General features: G+C 47.8%; 2 protein-coding genes and 1 long non-coding RNA gene across 3 annotated transcripts in view; 1 reads left to right on the top strand and 2 right to left on the bottom strand.

Moving 5' to 3' along the window:
- On the bottom strand, positions 1-25,564 carry SPATA21 (spermatogenesis associated 21). Its single transcript, XM_045475795.1, has 11 exons — positions 25,458-25,564; positions 22,586-22,881; positions 22,156-22,204; positions 21,068-21,519; positions 20,561-20,649; positions 18,569-18,706; positions 16,368-16,439; positions 16,135-16,252; positions 1,783-1,958; positions 727-904; positions 1-180 (listed from the first exon to the last, which is right to left on the bottom strand). Exons 1-11 carry the CDS (start codon positions 25,488-25,490, stop codon positions 123-125), a joined length of 1,659 nt encoding a protein of 552 aa, XP_045331751.1. The 5' UTR covers positions 25,491-25,564; the 3' UTR covers positions 1-122.
- Positions 16,371-23,492, top strand: LOC123597256. Its single transcript, XR_006712050.1, has 2 exons — positions 16,371-16,454; positions 23,149-23,492. It is a non-coding gene; the product is annotated as an uncharacterized LOC123597256 (long non-coding RNA).
- Positions 25,542-26,708, bottom strand: part of LOC123599874 (spermatogenesis-associated protein 21-like) — a gene marked incomplete at its 3' end in the record, with an annotated part of 5,238 nt that continues 4,071 nt past the window's right edge. Inside the window, exon 4 of the mRNA XM_045482330.1 lies at positions 25,542-25,677. Coding sequence (XP_045338286.1) covers positions 25,542-25,677 — 136 coding nt within the window. The remainder of the gene's footprint in view (positions 25,678-26,708) is intronic.

Genomic DNA, 26,708 nt, shown 5'->3' on the forward strand with positions numbered 1-26,708 from the left:
CGAGGTTCTCGGTGTTTATTGGCTTACCAGGCCACAAAAGCAAAACTCAGCAGCAGTACCTGCCTGACGACCTGTCCATCTGCAGGCCTTGGACAGCAGCTGCCCCGAGTAGACTCCGTAGGTCAGTGGGTTCGAGCTGGCACAGAGCTGAGCCACTTGCGGCTCTCTGAGTTGTGTTCCCTAGGGAGAGAGGCGAGAAGGGTGGGAGGAAACGAGCCATCCCCACGTGTCCCAGGGGAGAGGAGGCCTTCCCTGGGAAGCGATGGAGCCAAGCAGTCAGGCTCGGGGGCCTGATTGCAAGTCCAGACTTCTTTTACCCCCAAAGTGCCTGGAAGGGGACTGGTGGGGGAAGCTTCCCTCCACCCAGCAGTCCCTGTTGCCTACTGCTCTTAACACGGGAGTCGGACGCAGGCAAAGGACTTGAGAGCTAAACCCCCTGTGTGGGGAAGGCAGGCGGTGCCAGCCTAAGAGAAGGACAGCATGTGCCGCTGAGTCTGGGCACAGGAAGGCGTAAGTGCTGTGACAGGCACGATCGCCGTGGCACACAGTGTCCAAACAAAGGTTCGTTTCTTACTGCTTCCGTCCTTTCCCCCTTTTCCTCCCTAGAGCAGCAGTGTCCCAGGTATCCTCTCTTGGAAGGCTGGATTCCCCTCGGGTTAGGCCAGCGCCTCGTAAAGAAGGAGGTGGATGGGCCTGGGCTGGAGCCCCTGCCTTCTGGACACCCACCTGCTTCCTTGAGATCCTGACTGGAAGAAAAGGCTACGGATGTCGGGGCCCAGGCTGGTGGGGGTACACTGATCTAGCACGTAGTGGCTGCCCTGCTTCCGTCGGGCCATCTTCTTGTCCAGCCGCGGATAGAGCGGGATGCAGGGCACCTGGGCGTAGGGGCTCTGCAGATTGGCAGCTGGCAAGGGAGGAGGAGTCAGAAGAGGGGAACGCTCCAGAGCGCGCCCAACCTCGGGAGGCTGGCCCACCCAGCTGAAATCCCACCTTTGCCACATAATGAGCTGGGTGGGTTTGGGCAAATCGCTTAACCTCTCTGAGCCTCTGTGTAAGCTGGAGGTGACAGTGGTGCCCACCTCTCAGAGCTGATTAAAGGGGCAACACGCGCGGAGCACTCGGCTAAATCCTGAGCACGGTGTAAGGGCTAATAACGGCTTGCACAGGAGGACACGTCTTTGTGATGGGTCCCGGCGGTCCAGTCAGTACCCCGGAGAGACTCTGGAAAGCTCCTAGCCCATCACTTGGCACACAGTAGGGATCTAATCGGTGGCACCTGCGATTATGGGGAGGCAGCCTTGCCCAGTGAAAAGGGCACAGGTTTTGGAATCAGACCTGGGTACACACTGCCCTTTCTGACACACGCTAGTTGTGGGGCCTTGGGCAAGTTGCTTAAACTTCCGTCTCACTGTTCTCTTCTGTAAAACGGGGTGAACGTGATGGCGAGGGCTAAATTCTAGCCCGTGTGCGAAGTCCCAGCATGGGGAGTGACCCCAGTGGGTGTTCAGTAAATGGTGAGCTGGGATGGCCAGTCACCCTCCGTTCTGAGTTGAGGCTCTTGGGACCAACATGTGCTCAGGGTTAAGGCCTGGGGGAAGAGCGCAGGGGGCCCCTGTCAGAGAGCTAGAGGTGGAGGAGCGATTTGCAGCCCCTTGACTGCCGCCCACAGGTAGGCCCAACGTGGGCAACCGTGTCGCGCAGCAACGAGGTGTGGCCGCGGGGGCCCGGGGAGAGGCCAGGCGGGCAGGAATGCGGAGAACTCACCATGCCCAAGGCCCTCACCGTAGTTCTGCTGCTTCAGCCGGCTCAGGATCCTGAGGACCCTTCGTTCCGGGACTTCCAAGGTGTCTGCTTGCTGGGGGTTGCAGGGAAGCTTCTTCCGGGACCGCAGCCGGCCTATGGCCGACTGCATCTCTCGGGCCTTACAGGTGCCTTCCTTCAGCTTCTTCTGGTAATAGCTGGGGAGGCAGTGTCCGCCCCGCTCAGCCTGGCTGCGTTTAGTTCCCCCTCCTCCCCACTCATTCTTTCTGAGCCCCTGGTCTGTCTGGCCAGCTCTGGGACAGGGACACAAGCCCAGGAGTTGGCAGACCTGGGTTTTAGTCCCAGCTCTGCCATTGACTTCTCATGACTGTGGGCAAGTCACTGCCTTGCTGTGGGTTCCAGTCACCCCTCAAGGGAAGTGGTTACCTCTACCCTGTCACTGCAAGTCACTTGACTTCTCTGGGCTTCAGGTTTCCCCTGGGTAAAACGGGTCAGTTTTCATGTTATAGGATTAAATAACCAGACCCATCAAGTATTCAAGAAAATTGGCCCATGGAAAGAGCTTTGGTAAATGTTACTATGATGTCTGTCGCTGGTATTTTTGCTTCGATGTACACGTGCTCTGCAAGGCAGCTGTGCGGTTAACCTGCTCATCTTCCGGATCTGAGTTTTATTTGAGTTTTATTTTCTTGACTCATTGCTACTTGCCTACCCTCTAGACCGCAGCACCTTTCATCCATTCAGTAAATATTCAGTGGGTGTTTACCGCATGCCGGCTGCTCATCTAAGTGCTTGGGGAAAGCAGCAAGAGATCTCCATACAGGCCCCTGCCTCCTAGTCTCTCTCAGCCCCTCTCTCACTCCAGCCACTGCTGCAGTGACCATTTCCACGTGGATTTTCAGCAGCTTTGCCCAGGGACAGTCTGACATGGCCTCACCTCAGAAGCCTCTTACCTGGAGCTTCTCTGACACATAAGCAACCCAGAAGTCCAGGGGAATTAAACCACTGTGGGGTCTACCCTTGACCAAAGGAGCTAGCAGCTGAGGGATACAGGTTTCTTTTTGTTCTCCTGACAGAATTCTGAGCCACCATTCAGTCTCCTCAGAAGATCCTGGGGGTGGTTGACTCACTAACACACGCTTGCATCGTTCTGTTCACATTCCTTCTGTCACTCCTCCCTGGATTCACTTTCTAAAATCAACCACCTAGGCACACACCTAGTGGGAGAGTCGGACCGTGAACAAATCAATACGATACCATGTCAGTAGTGGTGGGTGTTCTGAGAGCGAGTAAAGCTGGGTAGTAGGGTAGTGATGAGGGTCTATTTTTGCTTGCAGTGCTCGGTGCAAGTCTCAGAGGCAGTGGTGTTTGAGCAGAATGAGGGGAGGGAGAAAGTCAGATGGATATCTCTGGAGAAACAGTCTTTCAGGCAGACAGAATGGCATGTGGGAAGGCCATGAGGTGAGAAAGAGCACAGTGGGCTCTAGGAATGGCAGGGAAGCCAGAGGGGCTAGAGCCTGCTGTGTGAAAAAGAGGGGGCGACGTGTGCAGCAAGATGGCAGGGCCAGTCCACCCAGGGCTTTGAGGCAGTGGTGAGGGGTGGGCATGCTACTTGGTGTTGGGAAACCCTAAGGCTTAAGCTGCTGGTGCTGCTAGGGCCTCTGCTGATCTCTGGAGCCTGGAATTTGGGGTTTTAATGAGCTTCACACACAGAACATAGAAATTGAATACCAGAGCCCTCACGTGAAAGTTGGATCTGGACCCCTCTGTAAAACGAGGATCTGAAAAGGCAACGTGTTGAGTGAAAAGATGAACCAGAAAATAACCTCACCCCACAGAGGCCAAAAGGACATGATCAAAGTGTGTGCAACTTTCTCGGTCACAATTTTAAAGGAAATTGCTTGCTCTCCACTTCCTGTCTCCCTTTTCCAAGGACTTGAATTAAGATGTGTTGCTGGTAAATTGGCTTAGGATTGACCTAGGGAATGGTGGAACAATAAGTTAGAAAGGAGCTATATGTTGTGCCCTGGGCAGCCTTGTCTTCCTGCCTGCTTCTCCTGGACTGTCAATATAAGAGAGAAATAAACTATCTTGTTTGAACTATAGTGCATTGGGGTCTATTCCTGAACTAATATGCCAATCTACAATCCTATACCCAGCTAAACTGCTCAGTATGTGTGATTATAAACCCTTTTGCAGACACATAAAATCTTAAAAATTCTGCATCCCATGCATTCTTTTTCAAGAAGCTACTGGAGGACATACCCTTCCAAAATGAGGGCATAAACCAAAAACAGAAAAAGAATATATACATACAGAAAACAGGCAATCCAACACAGAAGAGAAGCAAAGGTAAAGGAAGATGGTGAAGGGAGATCCCACATTCGTACTGCAACTGCCATAAAGGACAAGTGTAGATTAGATCACTATAGCTTAAAAGAATAGGACCATTTCGAGGGCTGGCATTACTGCACCAGTTATTGAATCACTGCCTTTTTTTTTTTTTTTTTTTTATTAAAAAAAAAATTTTTTTTTTCAACGTTTATTTATTTTTGGGACAGAGAGAGACAGAGCATGAACGGGGGAGGGGCAGAGAGAGAGGGAGACACAGAATCCGAAACAGGCTCCAGGCTCTGAGCCATCAGCCCAGAGCCTGACGCGGGGCTCGAACTCACGGACCATGAGATCGTGACCTGGCTGAAGTCGGACGCTTAACCGACTGCGCCACCCAGGCGCCCCGAATCACTGCCTTTCTAACCCAAAAAAGTTACTAGGGAAACATCTCCCATTATTATTATTTTTTTAAGTTCATTTATTTTGAGAAATAGTGCAAGAGAGTGCACGTGGGAGAGGGGCAGAGAAAGAGGGAGAGAGAGACAGACAGAATCCCAACACAGTGTTCGAACCCATGAACTATGAGATGATGATGTGAGCCAAAATCAGAAGCTTAACCGACGGAGCCACCCAGATGCCCCTCCTATTATTTTTTAATCAAACCAAACAAACCAAGAAAGATTAAGCAAACCGAGAAAAAGTAAGACAATGTAATCTAACAAACAGAATCCTAATCAGAGGAAAGGAAGAATACCTAGGATGACAACAGACTCCCGGGATGACAACTCTGCAACAGGCCTGAAAAGAATCCAAAAATAAGAAGAATGGAATTATTTAGAACATGCCTCCAAGAAAATGAAACCCTAAGAAGGCACAGAAATTATTAATGAGTACAAAACAAACATCAAGGCAATTGTCAACTTCAGGAGCTAAAAAGATAAGGAAGTGAAATCATAGTATAATAAAAAAAAAACTCAGCTATTAAAAAATTGCATAACCATAATAATAGAACCCTCCCCCCAAATGATTGACTCAAAAATTATATTAGAATGGGTAGAGGAGGGGCGCCTGGGTGGCGCAGTCGGTTGAGCGTCCGACTTCAGCCAGGTCACGATCTCGCGGTCCGTGAGTTCGAGCCCCGCGTCGGGCTCTGGGCTGATGGCTCGGAGCCTGGAGCCTGTTTCTGATTCTGTGTCTCCCTCTCTCTCTGCCCCTCCCCCGTTCATGCTCTGTCTCTCTCTGTCCCAAAAATAAATAAACATTGAAAAAAAAAATTTTAAAAAAAGAATGGGTAGAGGAGAGTTTAGGGGATAGTCGTATCAGACAGCTAAATCCATACATTAATAGGAAATCAATTGATACGAGTCTAAAAATCACTAACTAAAATATTGTAGTACAAGCATATTATTTAGAAGTAAGGAGTCAAAAAGTATTTGCCTTGATAAGGGAGACTTCAGGGAGTGGGAAGCATGGTGAAGAGTGGTGTGGGGAAATACAAGTGTTTATTATGAAGCTTTTTGGACTGTTTGGCTTTTTAAACAATGTACACATTAGTTTTTAAGAATTAACTCAAAGGATAAAGAAAGTTCTGTCAGTTGAATACTAACCAAAGGAAGTTGCTATAGCCATATTAATATTTAAAAAACTAGGCCTTAAGATTAAAAAAAAAATCACTAGAGACACAAATGATTACCATAGAATATGATAAAATGTTCAGTTCATCAGGAAATACAAAATTCCAAACATGAAATATAAAGTAAAACCGGATAGAACTACAAGGAGAAGTAGACAATCTCGTATCACAGGAGTGATAATAGATACTCAGCTCTGCCAGTGTGTCACATCAAGGAATCCATAGACTATCTGTAGATGAATGGATGTGGCTGTGTTCTGATAAAAGTTTAACTATAAAAACAGCGAGCTGTATGTGACCTGCGGACAATAGTCTGACGATCTCTGTCAGCTGTAGACTTTCCCTAAAACTAAAATCCACAGGCAGAAGAGTTTGGAAGTTGAGTCTACCAAGTCAGAAGGTTTAGGTAACACCTAGGCTTTTCACAAATATGCCATAACAAAGAAAAAAAAAAAAACAAAACCCAAGGCTACATAAATTCAGAGTGATCAGCCAGTAATTGAACTGCCTACAAAAACAAAAAATTAACACTCATCAAGGGAAGAGGTTGGTCTCTAAACACAACAGAATCCAGTCTCTAAATCATATCATCTAAAATGTCCAGGACACAGAACAAAATTATCAGACATGCAAAGAAACAGGAAAATGTGGTCCATAGTAAGGGCCATAAAAATAAACTCATGGGAAGCAACCTTGAGGTAGCCCAGATGTTGGATTTAGTAGACGGTGGCTTTAAAGGAGCTATTAAATGGGAATGTAAGCTGGTGCAGCCACTCTGGAAAACAGTATGGAGGTTCCTCAAAAAACTAAAAATAGAACTGCCCTACGACCCAGCAATGGCACTAGTAGGCATTTATCCATGGGATACAGATGTGCTGTTTTGAAGGGACACATGCACCCCCATGTTTATAGCAGCACTATCGACAATAGCCAAAGTATGGAAGGAGCCCAAATGTCCATCGATGGATGAATGGGTAAAGAAGGTGTGGTATATATGTATATATATATATATACACACACACACACACACACACACACACACACACACACAATGAGTATTACTTGGCAATCAGAAAGAATGAAATCTTGCCATTTACAACTATGTGGATGGAACTGGAGGGTATTATGCTAAGTGACATTAGTCAGAGAAAGACAGATATCCTATGACCACTCAGATGAGGACTTTAAGAGACAAAACAGATTAACATAGGGAAGGGAAACAAAAATAATATAAAAACAGGGCAGGTGGGCGCCTGGGTGGCTCCGTCGGTTAAGTGTCCGACTTCAGCTCAGGTCATGATCTTACAGTTCGTGAGTTCGAGCCCCACATCCGGCTCTGTGCTGACAGCTCAGAGCCTGGAGCCCGCTTCAGATTCTGTGTCTCCCTCTCTCTCTGCCCCTCCCCTGCTCATGCTCTGTCTCTCTCTGTCTCAAAAGTAAATAAAAACATTTTTAAAAATTAAAAAAAAAACAGGGAGGGGGACAAAGCATGGGAGACTCATAAATATGGAGAACAAATAGAGGGTTACTGGAGGGGGTGTGGGAGGGGGGATAGGCTGAATGGGTAAGGGGCATTAAGGAATCTACTCTGGAAATGATTGTTGCACTATATGCTAACTAATTTGGATGTAAATTTTAAAAACATTATATTAAAAAAATAACAAAATAGGGCGCCTGGGTCACGTAGTCGGTTAAGCGTCCGACTTCAGCCAGGTCACGATCTCGCGGTCCGTGAGTTCGAGCCCCGCGTCAGGCTCTGGGCTGATGGCTCAGAGCCTGGAGCCTATTTCCGATTCTGTGTCTCCCTCTCTCTCTGCCCCTCCCCCGTTCATGCTCTGTCTCTCTCTGTCCCAAAAATAAATAAACGTTGAAAAAAAAAAATTAAAAAAAAAATAACAAAATAACAAAATAAAGGAGCTATTAAAAATATATTGAAATAATTGAAGGAAAATGTGATCTTAATGAATAGAGAAACAGAAACTACAGACCTGAAACAAACGGAAATTCTAGAACTGAAAGGTATAATAACTGAAGTGAAAAAGTCACTGAATGGGCTTCACAGGAGATTGGAGATAGCAGAAAAACAGAAAAAAGAATTCGTAAGCTTGAAGACAGATCAATAGAAATCATCCAATCTGAAAAACAGGAAAAAAAATTGAAAACAAATGAACAGAATTATGTTTCTGGCCATAATGAAACAACTCGTACTGAACTTGTCCTTCAAGTAAATTACTAGATACGTGAACCAACTACGTGAAATTCTTGTCAGATATTGAACAGGCAGCACAAGACTATAATCCCTGAGAGAAGAGAAACCGATGAGGTGATCTCTCTAGAACTTTGCCTGGAGGTATTTCCTGGACTGCAGTGAGGGAAGGGTATCCCAAGCAGAACAGTAGATTCACTGAGGTAAGAGGACAGACATCGTAGCTGGGGAAGATGGGAGGCCCCTGGGATTAGTGTATCAGAACATCATAGAGGGGAGCCAGGCAAAGAAAGAGTTGCCGAAATATGCATGGGGTACTCTTAAGTCTTTGGTTGCGTCCTGAGCAGTACACACGTAGCGTGAACTTTTACGAAGCCAGACAAAGAACAAAAAACAGGGAGGAGAGTTTACCTAGGACTGAAAGACACACGAGTTTCAAACGGCCAGAGCAGAAAGACTTTGGTGAACACCTGTGGAATTAGCGGACGTCTTAGATGGCTCCTTTTAAGTAATTGGGACTAAATCAACCCTAGAGTAGAGACTATTCTGGATCTTCCCTTACAAAGTTTTAAAACCTTAAAAGAGGCGCGCCTGGCTGGCTCAGTCAGTACAGCCTGTGACTCTTGATCTCAGGTTGTGAGTCTACACTGGGGGTAGAGTTTACTAAAATAAAATAAAATAAGATAAAATAAAATAAATAAAATAAGATAAAATAAAATAAGATAAGATAAAATAAATAAATAAAATAAAATAAAATAAAAAATAAGATAAGATAAAATAAATAAAATAAAATAAGATAAAATAAAATAAAATAAAATAAGATTAAATTAAATTAAAATAAGATAAGATAAAATAAGATAAAATAAAATAAAATAAAATAAGATAAAATTAAATTAAATTAATAAAATAAAATAAAATTAAAATTAAATATAAAATAAAACAATACCTTGAAAGAAAGAAGACTATCCTCAATAACTTAACCACCTGCCCCCCAGTTCAACACTTTAAAGAACAAAATCCAGGGGTACCTGGGTGGCTCTGCGTTGACAGTGAGAAGCCTACTTGGGATCCTCCCTCTCTCTTTCTGTCCCTCCCCTGTGCTTTCTCTCGCTCTCTCTCAAAATAAATAAATAAACTTTAAAACAAAAAGATGAAAATCCAGACATTCAATAAAGGAAATGCCCCAATATCCAGCATCTCATTAAAAATAGCAGACATGAGGGGCGCCTGGGTGGCTCAGTCAGTTAAGCGGCCGACTTCAGCTCAGGTCACGATTTCGCGGTCCGTGAGTTCTAGCCCTGCGTCGGGCTCTGTGCTGACGGCTCAGAGCCTGGAGCCTGTTTCAGATTCTGTGTCTCCCTCTCTCTGACCCTCCTCTGTTCATGCTCTGTCTCTCTCTGTCTCAAAAATAAATAAACATTAAAAAAAATTAAAAAATAAATAAATAAATTAATTAATTAAAATAGCAGACATGAGAAGAAGCAGGAAAACGACCAGTAAAAAAGGAAAAAGAAGTTTATATAAACAGACCCAGAAAGGAGAAAGATGATGGAATTAGCAGAAGAGGACCTTAAATGAGCTATCATAAATATGGTCAAGGATTTAAAGGAAATATGAACATGAGAGAAATAAAACCATGGAATAGAACTAAATGAAATATGTAAACATGAAACTGCAAAAGCCGAAATGAAAAATTCACCAGATGTGCTTAAGAGCAGATGAGACTCAGCAAAAGAAAATATCAGCAAATGAGCATTTAGCAGTAGAAACTATTCAAAGTGAAGCACACAGAGAAAATTATCAAAATGATCAGAGCCTCAGTGACCTAGGAAACAATTTTTCTTAATGCTTTTTTATTTACTTGAGAGAGAGAGAGAGAGAGAGAGGATCGTAAGCAGGCTCTATGCTCAGTGTAGATCCCAATGTTGGGCTCAATCCCACAACCCTGAGATTGTGACCTGAGCCCAAATCAAGAGTTGGACACTCAACCAACTGAGCCACCCAGGCACCCAGGAAACAATTTTAAGTGCTATGGAATTGGAATCCCAGAAGGAGTAGACAGGGGGGCATATAAAAATAATATTTAAAGAAAAATGTACATTTTACATCTAACATATTACATTTAACAAATAAATTTGATAAAAACTAGAAACTATAAATCCAGGAAGCTCAACGAACCCAAAGTAGGATGAATACCAACAACTGACCTATAGTCTCAGGACTGATAGAATGAGCCAGTGAAATATGGGGACGGCGTGCTTAGATTTCTTCTTTCCTGTTTGTTACAATCTGGTTTTCTCCCCCTTTTACAGATATCTTACTTCACAACTTCTAACTTGAATTCCTCCCCCTAGCCACTAACTAAGATTAAAAAAAAAAAAAATTTTTTTTTAATCTTTATTTTATTTTTGAGAGAGAGACAGTGTGAGCAGGGGAGGAGCAGAGAGAGATGGAGATACAGAATCCGAAGCAGGCTCCAGGCCCTGAGCCTGTCAGCACAGAGCCCGACGCGGTGCTCGAACCCACAAACCGTGAGATCATGACCTGAGCCGAAGTCGGACGCTCAACCGACTGAGCCACCCAGGTGCCCCTAAGATTTTAATATATGAAGTTTACAGGGGGAGAAAAAAAAAAGGAAGCTTACAGGAAAGTTTCTGGTTGGGGGGAATGAAGGAGTTGAGGGCACATGCCATTGCAAAACAGGCCAGTTCGGCATATGGTTATTTTAGTTCAAAGCACTTGAAAAACAGCAGATACAAGAAGAACATTCAGATCTTTTTTTTCTCTCTCTCTCTTTCTAAAAGCAGGTGATAAAATTCCCACGTGACAGGTGCCCTCTCTGTACCAGGAGGAAGAAACATTCTTATCACAAGAGATGAGGGGCCTTGACTAAGAGGACTCCATAACAGAGCTTGTTAAAATAATTCTTCTCTTTCTTCGGTCGCCTCTATCGTTGCTTTGCTTCCGCACAATCACTAGTCCCTGTTCAACCTAGGATGTAAACACTCGGGGCCGAGTCTTTCCTTTGGTTCTCCATTTTTCTCATGAGGGCACCCATGTACATATAAAGAAGAGTCGTATGCTTTTCTCTTGTTCATCTATCTTTTTTTTTAAGTTTTATTTATTTAAGTACTCTCTATACCCAACGTGGGGCTCAAACTCACGACCCCGAGATCAGGAGTCACATGCTCTTCCGACTGAGCCAGCTCTAGGCTCCCACTCCTGTTCATCTATCTTCTGTCAGTCCCAGTTGGAAACTCTTAAGACAGTAAGGGAAGGGGCTCCTGGGCAGCTCAATCGGTCGAGCGTCTGACTTCAGCTCAGGTCACCATCTCACAGTTCTGCATCAGGCTTTGCACTGTTGATGCAGGGCCTGCTTGGGGGTCTCCTCTCTCTCTCTCTCTCTCTCTTCTGATCCTTCCCCGCTCATGCTCCCTCTCTCTCTCTCAAAAAAAAAAAAAAAAAAAAAAAAAAAGACAGTAATGAAAAACTTTTCCTCCCATAGGCATTAAATGCCATTTTTACTTGAAAGAAAGACAAACTATGGTTATTGAGCCTTTGGTATTGGGCAGACATTTCTCTAAAAGTGGATGAAGTTACCCCATCGCTTCAAGGAAAACTGACAGCATTTGTTGCCTGTGATAGAATTAAAGCTTTCAAGAAAAAAGTTAGAATTTGGGGAAACTTAAATCCATTAATATGGGCATATGCATGTTCTTATACAAAATAGTTTATTTATAGCAGTGAAAATGAAATCAACTATAGCCACACACAACACTTCTAATACTTAAAGACTTTTCTGATGTTAGTGATAATAGTGTATATTATATATGTACTGATTATATTTGTACTATATATATTAGTGTCTATTATATATGTACTGAATATAATATCAACATTTGGAAGATACATAGTATTTCCAAATAACCAGTGCATGTCAGGAAAACATTCATGGGAGAAGAGCCATTCGAACTATAAGACAGACCAGTAGACTTTTATTTAAAGAGTACAGGGGTGCCTGGCTGGCTCAGTTGGTAGAGTGAGTGGCTCTTGATCTCAGGATCATGAGTTCAAGCCCCATGTTGCATGTAGAGATTGCTTAAATAATTAAACTCAAATAATATCAAATAAAATAGTAAAGTTCATTGATAGGGTTTCAGATTTCACATTGCAATCGCAGAAGCGTCTACCACTTGTCAAGTCTGGTGTCATATCAAAAAAAATATCCACATGATATGTAGATATGAAATGAAAAGGCTATTAACATCCTCCCTCTTACAGTTACATATCTGAGTTCTTCATATACTTCAACTAAAGCAAATTGCAGGGGCACCTGGGTGGTTCAGTCGATGAAGCGTCAGACTTTGGCTCAGGTCATGATCTGATGTTCATGAGTTCGAGCTGCGCATCGGGCCCACTTTGGATCCTTGGTCCCCCCCACCCACCCCCGCCTTTCTGCCCCTGTCCTGCTTGCTCTTTCTTTCTTAAAAGCAAATAAACATGTTTTAAAAAGTAATATATTACAATAGATTGAATGCAGAGCAGATAGGAGAATCCAGCTGTCTTCTATGCCAGACTCTGAAGAGATTTGCAATATTGTATAACAATGCTATTCTTGGGGCGCCTGGGTGGCGCAGTCGGTTAAGCGTCCGACTTCAGCCAGGTCACGATCTCGCGGTCCGGGAGTTCGAGCCCCGCGTCGGGCTCTGGGCTGATGGCTCAGAGCCTGGAGCCTGTTTCCGATTCTGTGTCTCCCTCTCTCTCTGCCCCTCCCCCGTTCATGCTCTGTTTCTCTCTGTCCCCAAAAAAATAAATAAACGTTGAAAAAAAAATTAAAAAAAAAAAAAAAAAACAATGCTATTCTTCTCATTAACTTTTTTTTTTTTGGAAAATATAGTTATTTTTTATTAATTTTTTTAAATTTTAGGTAGGTTCCACACCCAACATGGGGCTTGAACTCCCAACCCTGAGATAAAGAGTCAAATACTCTACCGACTGAGCAACGAGGTGCCCCTAAAATGTTTTCTGATGTTAACATGTAATGGGGTTATTAGTGTTAAATAAGTTAATAAGTATTGAAGTTTTTTCCCTCAGTTTTAAGTTCAAATGTAGAAAATATTGATGGAGGGGTTCCTTGGGGTCCCCAATAATTTTTAAGAGTGTAAAGGGAGGTTGACTAAAAAGTTTGAAAACCTCTGCTCGGGAAAAACTCTTGCCCATGTGTCCCAGGAGACATATACAAGAATATTCACACTGTTTCTATCATAGCTGGAAACCGAACATAGTCCTAATGCCTATCAGCAGGACGAATAAATATATTGTGATATAGTCATACATAATAGTATGTAGCAGTGAAAATAATAAACAATCAGGCGCCTGGGTGGCTCATTTGGTTGAGCGTCTGACTTCAGCTCAGGTCATGATCTCATGGTTCGTGAGTTCAAGTCCTGCATTGAGCTGGCTGCTATCAGCATAAAGCCGTCTTCAGATCCTCTGTCCCCCCTCCTTGCCCCTCTCTCGCTCAAGCTCCCTCAAATATAAATATAAACATTAAAAAAAGAAAGAAAGAAAATGATCAATGATCAATAGTTATACACAAGAACATGGATGCATCACAAGAAGATAACGTAGAGGAGAAAAAACAAGTAACAACTTACTACAGTATGAGTCTACTCATATAAAGTTCAAAAATATGAAAAGCCAAACAATAAAGTATTCAGGAACACAAACAAGCGTGAGTAAAGATCAGAAAGCACCACTGCATACCTACCAGAAAGAAGACCGACTACCAAATTTATACAAGGTGTGGGGCAACTGGAACCCTCATATTGTCGGTTGGATTGTAAAATGGTACCGCCACTTGGAAAAAAGTGTGGTGATTTCTCAGAAGTAACGTACAAACCCCTACAATTCCCTTCTGCATGTTCCCCCAAGAGAAACCAAAAATACGTGTCCACAAAAAGACTTGTACAAAAATGTTAATGGCAGCTTTATTCATTATAACCCCATGCTGGAAACAGCTCAGAAATCCATCCATACGGGGCGCCTGGGTGGCTCAGTCGGTTAAGCGTCCAGCTTCAGCTCAGGTCATGATCTGGAAGTTTGCGGGTTCGAGCCCCACATCAGGCTCTGGGCTGACTGACAGCTCAGAGCCTGGAGTCTGCTTCGAATTCTGTGTCTCCCTCTCTCTCGCTGCCCCTCCCCACTCATTCTTTCTCTCTCTCTCTCTCTCTCTCTCTCTCTCTCTCTCAAAAATAAATAAAAACATTTTAAAAATTAAAAAAAGAAAAGGGTTGGGGGGCACCTGGGTGGCTCAGCATCCTGATTTCACATCTTGTGAGTTTGAGCCTCGGGTTGGGCTCTGTGCTGACAGCCTGGAGCCTACTTTGGATTCTGTGTCTCCGTGTCTCTCTGCCCCTCCCCTGCTCACGCTCTGCCTCTCTCTCTCTCTCTCTCAAAAATAAACATTTAAAAATAAATCAATAAATAAAATTAAAATAAAATAAAATAAAATAAAATAAAATAAAATAAAATAAAATAACAAAACAAAGAAATCCATCCGTAAAAGAATGGATGAACCAACTATGGTAGACTCGTGAATGGGACACACTCAGCATTAAAAAGGGGTGAACACTGACACCCACAACGACATGGACAAATCGCAAAAGCGCTGTGCTGAGTTCAAGAAGCCACACTACGACTGCAAACCGTATGTCTCCACTGATGCAAAGTTGCCTACAGGCAAAACCAATCTGTGATGGAAAACAAACCAGAAGAGCGATGGCCTGCGCAGGGGTGGGTTCAGAGGGCGACTGGGAGGGGTCAGGAGGGCCCTTTCCGGAATGATGGTAAAGTTCTGTATAACTTGAGAGGGGTTCAGGTTGCCCGGATGTGGGCGTTTGCCAAGACCCAGATCCTGACGATCTGTGTGCTTCACTGAATGTAAATTATACCGCAAGAAGGGATTTAAAAAAAAAAAAAAACAACAACAAACCTCTAGAGAAATATTGATCTTCAGTTATTGATATGTTTGCCGAAGTATTTAGAGGAAAATGACCCTAATTTATTTTGAAATGAATAAAAAAACCCAATGTGGATGGGTGACTAGAGGGCTGAGTCGACAGCAGATAAAACGAGTATGGCGGACGGGCAGTGTTGGGATCTAGGTGGTGGGTATGTAAACATTCGTGTGAAATTCTCTCCAATTGCTGCATATTTGAAATTTTCGATAAACAAAGGGAAAAAAAACCAAGCAGTGAGAACTTAAGAACAGAAAGCAAGGGAGTAAGGATTCGTTCTTGTTTGGGGAGAGAGTGCTTTGTGATTAGGGCAGGGCCCACAGGGCTCTGAGGTTATTGGACAGGATCTATTTTTAAACTGGGGACATGGACACATGGGAATTTGTTTCATTGGTTTTAAAATTATACATGTATGTTCTTCAGAGTTATATATATTTAGAGTACTTTACAGGGGCTGGGGGGATAAAGACCTTTTTTATCTTTGGGGTTGCTAAGCTGGAACAGCCTGCTATCATTCCCCCTCCTCTGGCCCCATGTGGACAAGACCTGGTCTCAGCGACAGGGACAAGCCCCTGTGGGGAGACAGAGAGACCAGCTGGGGCATTCTGCTGTCACGTTTAGCTTTTAGCCCTTGAGTGTCGATGTTGCGTTTGTATGTAGCCATACCTTCCTGAGACGAACCACTAACCACCCACCAGCCCGCTCTGGAAACGAACCACTAACCACCCACCAGCCCACTCTGGAAACGTGGGGAGGCCTCCATCTCTAGGGTTCTCTGGCCCCAGGCAGCCTCCATTACATTCCTTTTCTGAGATCGCGACGCTGATAGAGCAAGAAAGAATTTTGCTGCTTGCTGCTGAGGTTGTTAAACTAGGAGGGTGTGAGTATGGGACTGCCAGTTGCCATCCTTCCCACTGTGAGAAGAGCCTAGCTGAGCTTGGAGCCAGTGTACAGAGATGAGTAGGAGGGACCGAGCCTTAATGGTATCATCCGGTCTCCTGGATCCAGCCATTCCTGAGACATGATCAGTTATGTGAGCCAACATATTCCCCTTTTGCTTCAACCAGTCTTATTTGGGTGTCTTTCACTTGCGACCAGGAACCCTAACTATCAGCTGTCAAAATACGAGGTGCCATTTCTGGGTCTGCGACCCTCCACCCCCAGCCACCAGCCCCACTCACTCGGTGATCTCCTCTAAGGCTGCCTCGGGTAGGGCCAGCATCTCCACCATCAGGGACAGGATCTCAAAGAGCAGAGTGTGGGGGTTGGGGGGAGCCGTGTCCGTCAGGGCGCTCTGTTCTGGGGACATGGGATGATGTCTGTCGTTACCATCTGGCAGCTCCGGAGACCCACCCTCCACCGGCCTCCAGGCCCCTCCCCGAACTCTCGCTGCTCTGGGCTCATCCCTGCTCACCCACGGAGGAGAAGAAACGCCCGCTGTCTGTCATCACAGCCAAGAAGTCCTTGAAGCCTACACGGCCATCTCCTGTGGAGGCCAGAGGTACAACAGTGGGCGGGTCCCAGGCATTGCAGCCCAGGCATGCTTACTGGCATTTACTCAATGGGTCTGATGATAAAACACGTATACGGCACATACTGAACACATATATCACATGTATTCAATGCACATATCTGTGGAGCAGACAGGAAAGTGGAAGGCGAAAATTAAAATCTCCTGCGTGGGAAGCTCCCAGAACTTGGGTCCTAGAGATAGCAGCCTGGATTCACATCCCCAGTCCACCACTTGCTATCTGTGCAGCCTTCGCAAAGTCTCTCAACCCCCCCAAGCCTTAGTTTTCTCATCTGTAGTCATCCCTGTATCATGGATGATCACGCGAGGCAAAGTGTTTAGAACAGGGCCATGCATCTCTTACGAGCTCAGTAAATGTCAGTGACTGTTATTATTACCACGTGCCAGTCACTGCATGAAAATTATGCACCCACAAGAGTCCCACCTCGGCCTTCAAGGCCCAGTTACCTGTCTCCGGCCTCACCTGGTGCCAAGAGCCTCCGGCACGAGCCTGTTCTCCCACGGGGGGCCACGTTCCCTGTTCTGGGCCTTTGCACATGCTGCTTCCTCTTCCCGAATCATCTCTACCGTCCTCCAACTCTCTCACTTAGTAAGCATCCTACGTGTGCTTCTGCCTGACTAAAACCTGACCGAGTCAGCTGCCCCATTAACCACTCTCATAAATTTAGTGGAGGTTCTGGAAGGCAGGGACTGGGTCTGTGTTGTTCTGCGCTGTATGCCCAGGACTTAAGACAGGTAGGTCTTGGGGGTGCCTGGCTGGCTCAAGTTGGAGGAACGTGAGGCTTAGTCTTAAGGTTGTGAGTTCAAGCCCCACGTTGGGTGTAGAGATTACATAAATGAATAAAACTTAAAAAAAAAAAAAAAAAAGAAAAAAGACAGGTAGGTCTTAGCAGATGTTCTCTGAACTACTAGATGAATGAATGGTCTCTAATCCTGAAAACCACCCTCTGGAGGTGCTTAATACTCTTATCCCCATGTCACAGATAAAGCCTGAGGCACGGAGAGTAGAAAGCAGTTGCCAGAGGGTCACATAGGGGCCGAGCTGGGGTCAATTCCTGGCTTATGTGTGTGGATTTGCCCTTGTACAGTGATGGTGGAAACACAGGAGGCCAGGTAGTGGCCAGGACCCCAGGACGCTTACAGCTTCACTGCTCCCCATGTCGTGCATCTAGCCAATCAAACCACGTGCGATTCCCCTGACCCCCCCCCCCCCCCGCCCATTCCTCTTCCCTTTGTCTACGTTATTTCCACCACCAGGAATGCCCTTCTTCCTTTTCTCCCCACCTAACCCCTGTCGAATCTTTCACAATTTGCCTCAGGCATCACCTCCTCCAGGAAGCCTTCCTCCCTGATCCCTTCCTCCAAGCCACCTTAAGTACTTCTTCCTTTGATGACTCCTACTTCTGTGTCCCTGTCTAGGTGAGCACCTCAAGGGCAGGTCTCATGGGTCTTACACATCCCTTTATTCTCAGTGCCCAGCACGGGAATGGGCACACAGTGAGCATTTAATAAATATTTGGTGGACGAATAGTACCAGCAGGCTAACGTCTCCTGGACGCGTCCTGTGCACCAGGCCTTGTGCTCAATGCTGTGCCTGGATCGTCTCATTTGCTTTTCAGTAGCCTGGTGAGATGGGTACTGCTATCAGACCCATTTTACAGAAACAGGCGTGGTGAGCTTGTTCAAGGTCACACAGCTGGTCAAAGGAGCCACCAAGTCACAGGAGAATGTCCTGTGAAGCACACGTGAGGGCCTAAAAGGGAGGAGTCTGAGGAATCACCTACGTCCTGGGGTCAGAAGGTAGGTCGCGGTCATCTCTGGGTCCCCAGGGCCTCGCACTGAGTGGGTGCTCAGAGAGCAGTAACCGTGGGGGCCGGGACCAGCTACATAACTTGTGGGCCCCAGTGCAAAATGAAAACGCAGGGTGGGGCCCCTCACTCAAAAATTACGAAGAGTTTCCAGACCGTGACAGCAGACCATTAAACTGCGCGCAGGGCCCTTTGAGCGCGGGGCCCTGTGCGACCATGAAGGTCCCACGTGGCTGGTCCTGCCTGGGACTGAGAATGACGCCTCCCCCCACTCACCATCGACATCAGCACTCATCAGGGCGTCCTCTACCTGGGCCGGTGTCAGGGAGATGCCCACAAGCAACAGGATGTTCTCCAGGCTCTGGGCGTCCACCTCGCCATGGCCATTGAAGACCTCAAAGTAGCTGCGGAAGGCTGGTGCGGGGGGGGGGGGGGGGGGGGGACGCCGCGGGGTCACGTGAGGCAGGGACATTGCTTGTTGCTACCATTCATCCCACCCCATCCAACCACCCTCCTGCCCCGGCATCCTTTAACACCATGGCTGGGAGGAGGGGCAAAGGTCACTAAAAGGACGACAGTGGAAGGCATAGTCCCACTCACGCACTCTACTCACTCTACTCTCTATTACAAGGTCAGGCCAAGGGTTCAGCTGGAGCACCAAATGCTAACCTCCTTAGCGATCTTCATTTTGTACCAGGAGGGCACACGCCCTATTGAGGGCACCCCTGCTATGTGCCAGGCACTGTGCTGGGCTCTTTACGGCCATGTTCTCATATTAAATTCTGACGACCACCTCTAAGAGTCGAATGCGTGTTCCTTTTGTAAAGATAGGGAAACTGAGGCTTAGAGATTAGCCGGGCAGGTCTTTCTGACTCTTTGGCTTTGGTGCTGTGTGGTCAATTATCTGCACGGATGTGGCTTCTAGGATAGCTTGTCTGGACCGGAGCAGAGGGCTGGAAGCACACTGAGAAAATTCCAGAGCAGTACCAACTGATACCAAAGCCACGGCCTGGTCATAACGTGAGAGTGCCTGGCTTCTCAGCCCTCGCGTTACAGCAAAATGCAGGGAGAGTCAACAGACCTAGAGAGACAGCTGGTTCCACCAGTTGACAATTAGCCGCGTTGCCCTCATGGGCTGAATTGCATCCCACCCAGATTCTTCTGTTGCAGCCCTAGTCCCCACTACCTTAGCATGTGACTGCATTAGAGACAGGGCCTTTAAAGAGGTGGTTAAGTTAAATTAAAAAAAATTTTTTTTTACTTTAATGTTTGTTTATTTTTGAGGGAGAGAGAGACAGAGTGTGAACAGGGGAGGGGCAGAGAGAGAGGGAGACACAGAATTAAGAGCAGGCTCCAGGTTCTGAGCTGTCAGCACGGAGCCCGACGCGGGGCTCGAACCCACGAACTGTGAGATCATGACCTGAGCCGAAGTCAGACGCCCAACGACTGAGCCACCGAGGTGCCCCTTTAAATTTTTTGTTTGTTCGTTTTGTTTTAGATAGAGCGCGCGCCAGCAGGGGAGAGGGGTAGAAGGAGAGAGAGAGAGAATATCTTAAGCAGACTTTGAAGTTGTCAGCACAGAGCCCGACGTGGGGCTTGAACTCCCAAGAGTGAGTTCACATGACCTGAGTCAAAGTCAGACGCTTAACCGACTGAGCCACTCAGGTGCCCCTGGAGGCGGTTAAGTTAAAATGTGACAGTCGCATGGGTCCTGATCCAATCTGACGAGTGTCCTTACAAGGAAAGGAAATGTGGGAAGAGACACCAGGGATGCGTGTGCACGGAGGGAGGACCACACGAGGACACAAGGAGAGGCGGCCGCCTGCAAGCCAAGGAGAGAGGCCTCAGAACACCTTGATCTTGGACTTCTAACCTTGAGAGCTGTGAGAAAATAAATGCTCAGCCACACAGTTTGGGATACTCTGTTGTGGCGGCCCAAGCAAACTATACAATTGCCGTGGGTGAGTCGTTGTACTTCTCTGAGCCTCGATGTTCCTATCTGTGAGATGGACAGAACAGTGCCTCTTCTGAGAGCAGTTGTGTTAACTCAGTGCCTGGCACATGATAGACTCTGAAGTCTGGCGCATAGAACAGACCCCAGGAAGGGGTCACGGGGAGCCAGAGAGCACTTTCAGGGAAGCTAGAAGGGGCCACGGCCGGCCACGGCTGATGGAGAGGGTCACAGACTTGGGAGACGAGAGAGGGTGGAAGGAGGACAGCCGCGTGCCCTCCTGGGGCTGGGGTGGGGTGCGACGGGGCTGCCCTCACCTTCCTCCTGCTTCAGGGTGAGGTGCTCCTCCGACCTCTCCTCCCGGGTCTGAGACAGCCTGAGGAGGCCGCGCTCCTCCAGCTCCTGCCTGCAGAGGACGGACCGGGGCAGGGGCACATGTCCAGCCACCCACCCTGGCCCGGAGCCTCCCCCAGGAAGCTAGGGGAGGGTGAGGGGAAGGGGGGACAAGGGAGGGCACCGGGAAGATGCTTGGGAAGTCAAGAGAGTCTCTCAGAGTGACCCCCGGTGAGGAGGAGGCAGGGGTGAGGGGCCATGAGGGGAAGGGACACACTGTGGGAGGGTTAGGAAGGGAAAAGCTGTCAGAGATGGGGGGGACAAAAGACCTAGGTGTGGGGGAGGGAGGGGACCAGAAGTGAGGAGAAACGGAGAGAGGACACCCGAGCAGGAACAGGTGCAGTGACAGGGACGAGAGTCTGGAAGGGAGGTGCCGGGGACACCGGGACACGGGCTGTGACCTTGGGCGCCCTTTGCGGGGTGGCTCCTACCGTGCCTTGGAGCTGCTCAGGCTCCTGTCTCCGCTCGGGTGCAGGAGTTCTGTCCTTCTCCAGCCCGCGTCCAGGGTGGGGGGCAGCAGGGCCACCACGGGCCCTGGGACTGGGGTGCCCCCAGGGGCGGGGATTGACCCGGGGGCTGGCAACCGGGCCCAGGATGGGGCCATCACAGGGGCCGGCGCGGGGGTCTGAGGCAGGGTCAGAAGCAGGCTGGGGGCTGAGCTGGGCACAGGGGTCAGGGTCCTGGGGGACTTCCGGTTTGGCAGGGCCCGGGCCTTGGCCGTCGCCCTCCGATGTGTGGCCTCCACCTCTTCCACCTCCAGCAAGCACTTCATGAAGCCTTGCCGAAGGTTCCCGAGGTTCTGGGCCCCTGCGGCCACCGTGGGCGCCTGAGGCTGCTTCTGCGCGGGATCCAGGTCCCTCCTGTCTCCAGTGTCCCTCATCTCCTGGGGACAGGACACGGGAAGGGACCCGGGAGGCCTCCCGCCAGCCAGACTGTCCCACCCGAGCTTCTCCTGCCACTCGCGCTCCGGGGCCTGGTCTGCCTCTTTCATCCAGAACTGCCCGGGACGACGCATGCGAGGCGCCTAATAAATGCCCACTCATTCGTCCGGCAAATCCAGCCACCTCCTGCGTCTGTCCCTCCCAATACAGGGATGGGCCGTCCCCAGTCCACCTCCAGCCCCCAGGCCATGCCGCACAGACTCCTGGGCCCTTTCTCCCAGATGAGACACAGGGCTTGCCTCACACCCTGTCCCTGAGGGTGTGGGCTCTGCTTCTTCCGTCATTATCTTCCTAAAAAAAAATCTCCCCCCTGATCAACCCCTCCAGCTACCAGCCTGGGGCTCTGCTCCTCTTTCCAAGCTCCAGAGTACAACGGCATCCTCTGACCCTCCCCGCCCCCCCCCCCCCCCCGCCAAAGACGCACACACATGCCTACGTGCAAACACACGCGCATGCGTGTGCCTCCACGTACACACTCACACTCACGCCTTCCCCAGCTGGACTCCAAATACCACAGCCCCTCCTTCCTCTTCCTGCCCACCTGTGCCCTCCCCACCCCCCACTCTGGGTCTACTTACTGGTGGAGGAACAGGCCCTGGTGTTGGCTGGGTCTCCACCCCCTCGACCCTAAACAAGGGAGAGACCCCGGGATGGCAGAGGGGCTCCGCTCAAGACTTGTCCTTTGCGCCGACCGTCCCTCCACCCCCAGGACACTCAGATGATCCCTGCATCCCTCCGGCCTTCTAATCTCAGAGGGGCCCCTCATTCCCTCACCTCCCCACGTGAGGACAAGGCCCTTAAAACACAGGTTTGCAGCACAAAGAATTCTGGTGTCAGAGCTATCATACAGATGGGGAAACTGAGGCCCAGAGGGGCGTGACTTGCCCGAGGTCCTACATCAGGTCAGCAGGAGTCAGGACTAGAATTCACCTCACCGGTAACTTCCCAGAAGCATGTCCTTGTTGGGCCAGGGAGTGGGGTAGGGGATGGCATCAGGGGATGGCTTACCCTCCTTTTGGGGGGTCAGGTCCTGGCGTGGATGGTGGGAAGGAGTTGGCCGTCTTTTCCTCCAGAGTTGCCAGGGGCATTCGGGGCCCTGCCCCCTGAGAACTGTCCTCATGTCCCCCTGGGCCAGGCTCTGGCAGAGCCCCCTGTGGCCTGATACATGGGGTGTCCACCTCCTCGGCGGGCTTGTCTCCCAGTTGCTGCCCACGGCTGTCCGAGGTGCAGGAAGCCTTCACCGGCTGTACTATGTCTTCCCCATTAGCTGCCTGGTGACCTGGGGGAGGCCGCCACTCTGGGTCCTGCCAAGGACAAGGATACCAAAATGAGGAGTCCCATCCTGGCTCCCAGGTGAATTCCACAGTCACCTGGAGACCAGTTATCACAGGCTTAGTCTCATCCAGGCACTGCAAGTGTCCTCTTACTGCGTGCTCCCAGCACCCCTAGAAAGCAGCACAGATTCTCGTGTTCAGGGATGAAACGCTGAGGCCCGTAGGAGTCATGGCCCACCCGAAGTCATAGGCGTAGAAGGGGAACTTGGAGGACGTGAGGCAGTTCCCTTTAAATAGGGTTTCCCAAGGAGGGTTCAGAGTACAAGAATCCCTAAAAAAGGAGTTTTACGTCAACGGATACAGGACTTATTATAAAGTGACTTATGATCAACACAGTGTGATACCGGAATGAGGACAGAGAGATAAATGGAACAAAGAGAGTCCAGAAATAGGTTTCCACATGCATGTTCAACTGGTTTGCAACGAAGGTACAAACCCAGTGTGGAAAGGAGTCTTCAGTAAACGGCGCTGGAATGGATGGATGGCCACACGCAAAAAACTGAACCGCCATCTAACACGCGCGCACGCGCAAGGATTAACTCAAGACGGATCCTAAAATGTAAATGTTAAGCCTGACATGATAAAATTCTTGAAGAAAACATAGGAGAACTTCAGATGTGACCTTGGGTTAAGCAAAGATGTCTAAGAAACAACACCAAAAAATCAAGCCCTAGCGAAAATATTGATACATTCGGCCTTATCAGAATTCAGAACTTCTGTTCTTTGAAAGTCACTGGTAAGAGAATGGAAAAGACAAGACACAGACTGGGGGAAAGACATTCGCCAATCACATATCTGATAAAGGACTTGTGTTCAGAATGTATAAGAACTCTCCAAACTCAATCACAAGAAAAGAATCTGATTTTTTTTTAAAGGCAGTAAGTGAAAGGACAGTGCACAAAATGGAAGGAAAAAAGTGTGTAAATCGTTTGTGTCATAAGAGTTTAGTATCCACCATATATAAAGAACTCCTACAACTCAACAATAAGATGACTAGTCCGATGAAAACAACGGGCAAAGCATTTGAATAGACATTTCTCCAAAGAAGATCTACGGATGGCCTAGAAGCGCATTTGCAAATGGTCAGCATCGTTAGTCATTAGGAACATGCAAACCCAGGCCACCATGAGAGTCCACGAGGCACCTATCAGAACACTTAAAATTAAAGACCGGCCCTACCAAGTTTTGGGGAGGATGCGGGGCGGCTGGAATTTCAGTACGTCTGGAGGGGATGTAAAATGGCACCACCACTTTGGACAAGACTTTGGCAGGTTCTTAATAAGCTCAACATACGCCTACCGTATGATCCATTCTACTCCTAGCGATTTCTTTGCTCAAGAGAAATGAAAGCCTTTGTTCACGCGGACACGAAACGTTCGGAGAAGTTTTATTTGTCATAGTCAAAAAGGGAGAACAAACCCAATGTCCGTCGGTAGGTGAAGGGATGAAGACAGGGAGGCAGGGGCCTACAACGGAATATCGCTCAGTAACAAAAAGAATGAAGTATTCATACTTCAACAGCATGGCTGAACCCCAACATCATCAGGCCAGGTGAAAGAAGACGGATGAAAACAATGTATACGGCACGCTTCCGTTTATGTAAAATTCGAGGAAGTACAAACAAACCCATAGAGACAAAGAAACAGACCAGGGGTGGCCTGGGGATGGGGTGGCGGAGGGGCAGAAAGGACTACAAAGGGCCTGGGGAAATTTTAGTGTGGGGGAGGGGAGGTGACAGATAAGGTTTGCTTTCTTGATTGTGATGCTGGCTTCATGTGTACCAAAACATCAAGTTGTACAGTTGGAGTATGTGCGAGCGTGTGTCCATTATACCTCACTGAAGCTTTAAGGAAATAATCTTAAAATGAAAATAAGTGAAAAGGTGTTTTGTAGTCAAATGAGTTCGAAAAAGGCACCACGCTCTAGCCATCTCCTGTGAGGTCCCCCAAAAGCTCGGCCGCTAAGAAGCAGCTTCTAGGATATCCTAGCGTGAAGAAAACTTTGTCTGAGCTTTTTTTTTTTTTTTAATTTTTTTTTTTCAATGTTTATTTATTTTTGGGACAGAGAGAGACAGAGCATGAACAGGGGAGGGTCAGAGAGAGAGGGAGACACAGAATCGGAAACAGGCTCCAGGCTCTGAGCCATCAGCCCAGAGCCCGACGCGGGGCTCGAACTCACGGACCGCGAGATCGTGACCTGGCTGAAGTCGGACGCTTAACCGACTGCGCCACCCAGGCGCCCCTGTCTGAGCTTTTTAAATCCAACATGCGCCCGTTCTTATCCTACACGTAACCCCCAAGTCCTCCCTGCCTCCATCACCCCTTGACATACTGTGGGGCCACTCCGGAAACAGGTTGTAAACGTTTGCCGTGGGCGATCAAGAATATCCAGAATATCCCAGTGACCTACACAGACTGGGCACTCGACATCGCCAGGGCACAGAGAGGAGCAGACACGAAATGAGGGGGGGGGGCCCGGGAGGCTCCTTGGTCTCCCCCAGAGAGCAGCCATTCTGTGCCCTCCTGTCACATCTCCGTGGACATTACCTGGTGGCTCTCGGGGGCCTGACCCTCCACCATCCCTGGGTTCTGATGTCTCCCCCGTTGGTCCTCGGTCTCCTTCCCTGAGCCCTGTTGCTGCTGCCCTTCCTGTGCCGTGGGGACCCTGGAAGGCAGCACCCCCAGCTCACTTCCTGGCTTGGCCTGATCACGGCCTCCTTGCCGCAATCCGGGCCCTTGCTGGGGTGCCAGGGTTGACTGCTTCTTCCTGGGGAGAACGACAAAGCGACACCTCAGCTCCTGGGTTGGGCCATCGTTTTATATTCTTAGACTCCTTTGTATTTCCCAGAGCGCCCGTGCAGGACTAGGCACACCATAGGTGCATACTTAATGCTGGAGAGAATGAATGGAGGACTGACATGAATTCCCCAAATCCCAGATACTATGATCTCAATGTTTCGGGGCGTTAGGATTTTATTATTGTTGTTGTTCAGAATAAAAAGAAACATCAGGGGTGCCTGGCTGGCTCGGCCGGTGGAGCATGTGACTCTTGATCTCAGGGTTGTGAGTTTGAGCCCCACCTTCGGTGTAGCGGTTACTTAAAAAATAAAAGAATCTTAAAAAAAAAAAAAAAAAAAGAAAGAAAGAAAAGAAAAAAAGAAAAATCAGAGAGAAGAGAGATTGAGGGGCTTGAAGGCTTGAGCCTAGGCTCATAAAGCTGAAGGAGACAGCTCAGGGTTGTCACTTTCATGTTCTGGAGTATTTCCCCAGGCTTCTTCCTATGGATGTAACATGTGTATTTCTCATGGGGATTTAGTTCATTACCATCTTCAAACAATTGCCTAGTTTTACACAGTTACGATTATGTCGTGTGTACAGCTTTGCCATCTTTTTTCAATGATCGTTTTAACCTAATTTTTTCCGTGCCAAAACATCTCTCATACACATGCCTTTTAAGTGGAAGTAGAAAATTCCATATTCGATAAATAAGCATATTCGACTTTACCATTCCTCTGTAGTGGGTATTTAGGGCATACTGGCATTTCCAGCATTTTTAGCATTTAAAATGACGTGGCAGAGGAAAAAAAACTTGCGTAAAACTTTGCCCGCGTCGCAATTATTTCCTCAGGGTGTATTTCTAGCCATGGATGAAGGTAAAGGTATTTTTAAGGCCGTTGAAACAAATGGCCAAGTTGTTGAACAGATGTGTTGAAATGGTTTCTATTTCTACCGGTTCCCATCTGGGCGGAGGGGGGCTCCGACCTAGCTTTGCTTCATTTCCCTAACTTTCCATGTAGA

The sequence above is a fragment of the Leopardus geoffroyi genome, chromosome C1 (assembly GCF_018350155.1).
Source record: "Leopardus geoffroyi isolate Oge1 chromosome C1, O.geoffroyi_Oge1_pat1.0, whole genome shotgun sequence".
In the NCBI taxonomy this organism is placed as follows: Eukaryota; Metazoa; Chordata; class Mammalia; order Carnivora; family Felidae; genus Leopardus; species Leopardus geoffroyi.

What these genes read in the sequence shown, in the direction of transcription:
- SPATA21 (XM_045475795.1), bottom strand. Translation starts at nt 25,490, where the DNA reads ATGGTGGAGGGTCAGGCCCCCGAGAGCCACCAG. An exon ending in GCGTTTCTTCTCCTCCGTGG is followed by an intron (nt 16,253 to 16,367) that starts GTGAGCAGGGAT and finishes CCATGTCCCCAG; the next exon opens with AACAGAGCGCCCTGACGGAC. An exon ending in TCAGGATCTCAAGGAAGCAG is followed by an intron (nt 181 to 726) that starts GTGGGTGTCCAG and finishes CTCTCTCCCTAG; the next exon opens with GGAACACAACTCAGAGAGCC.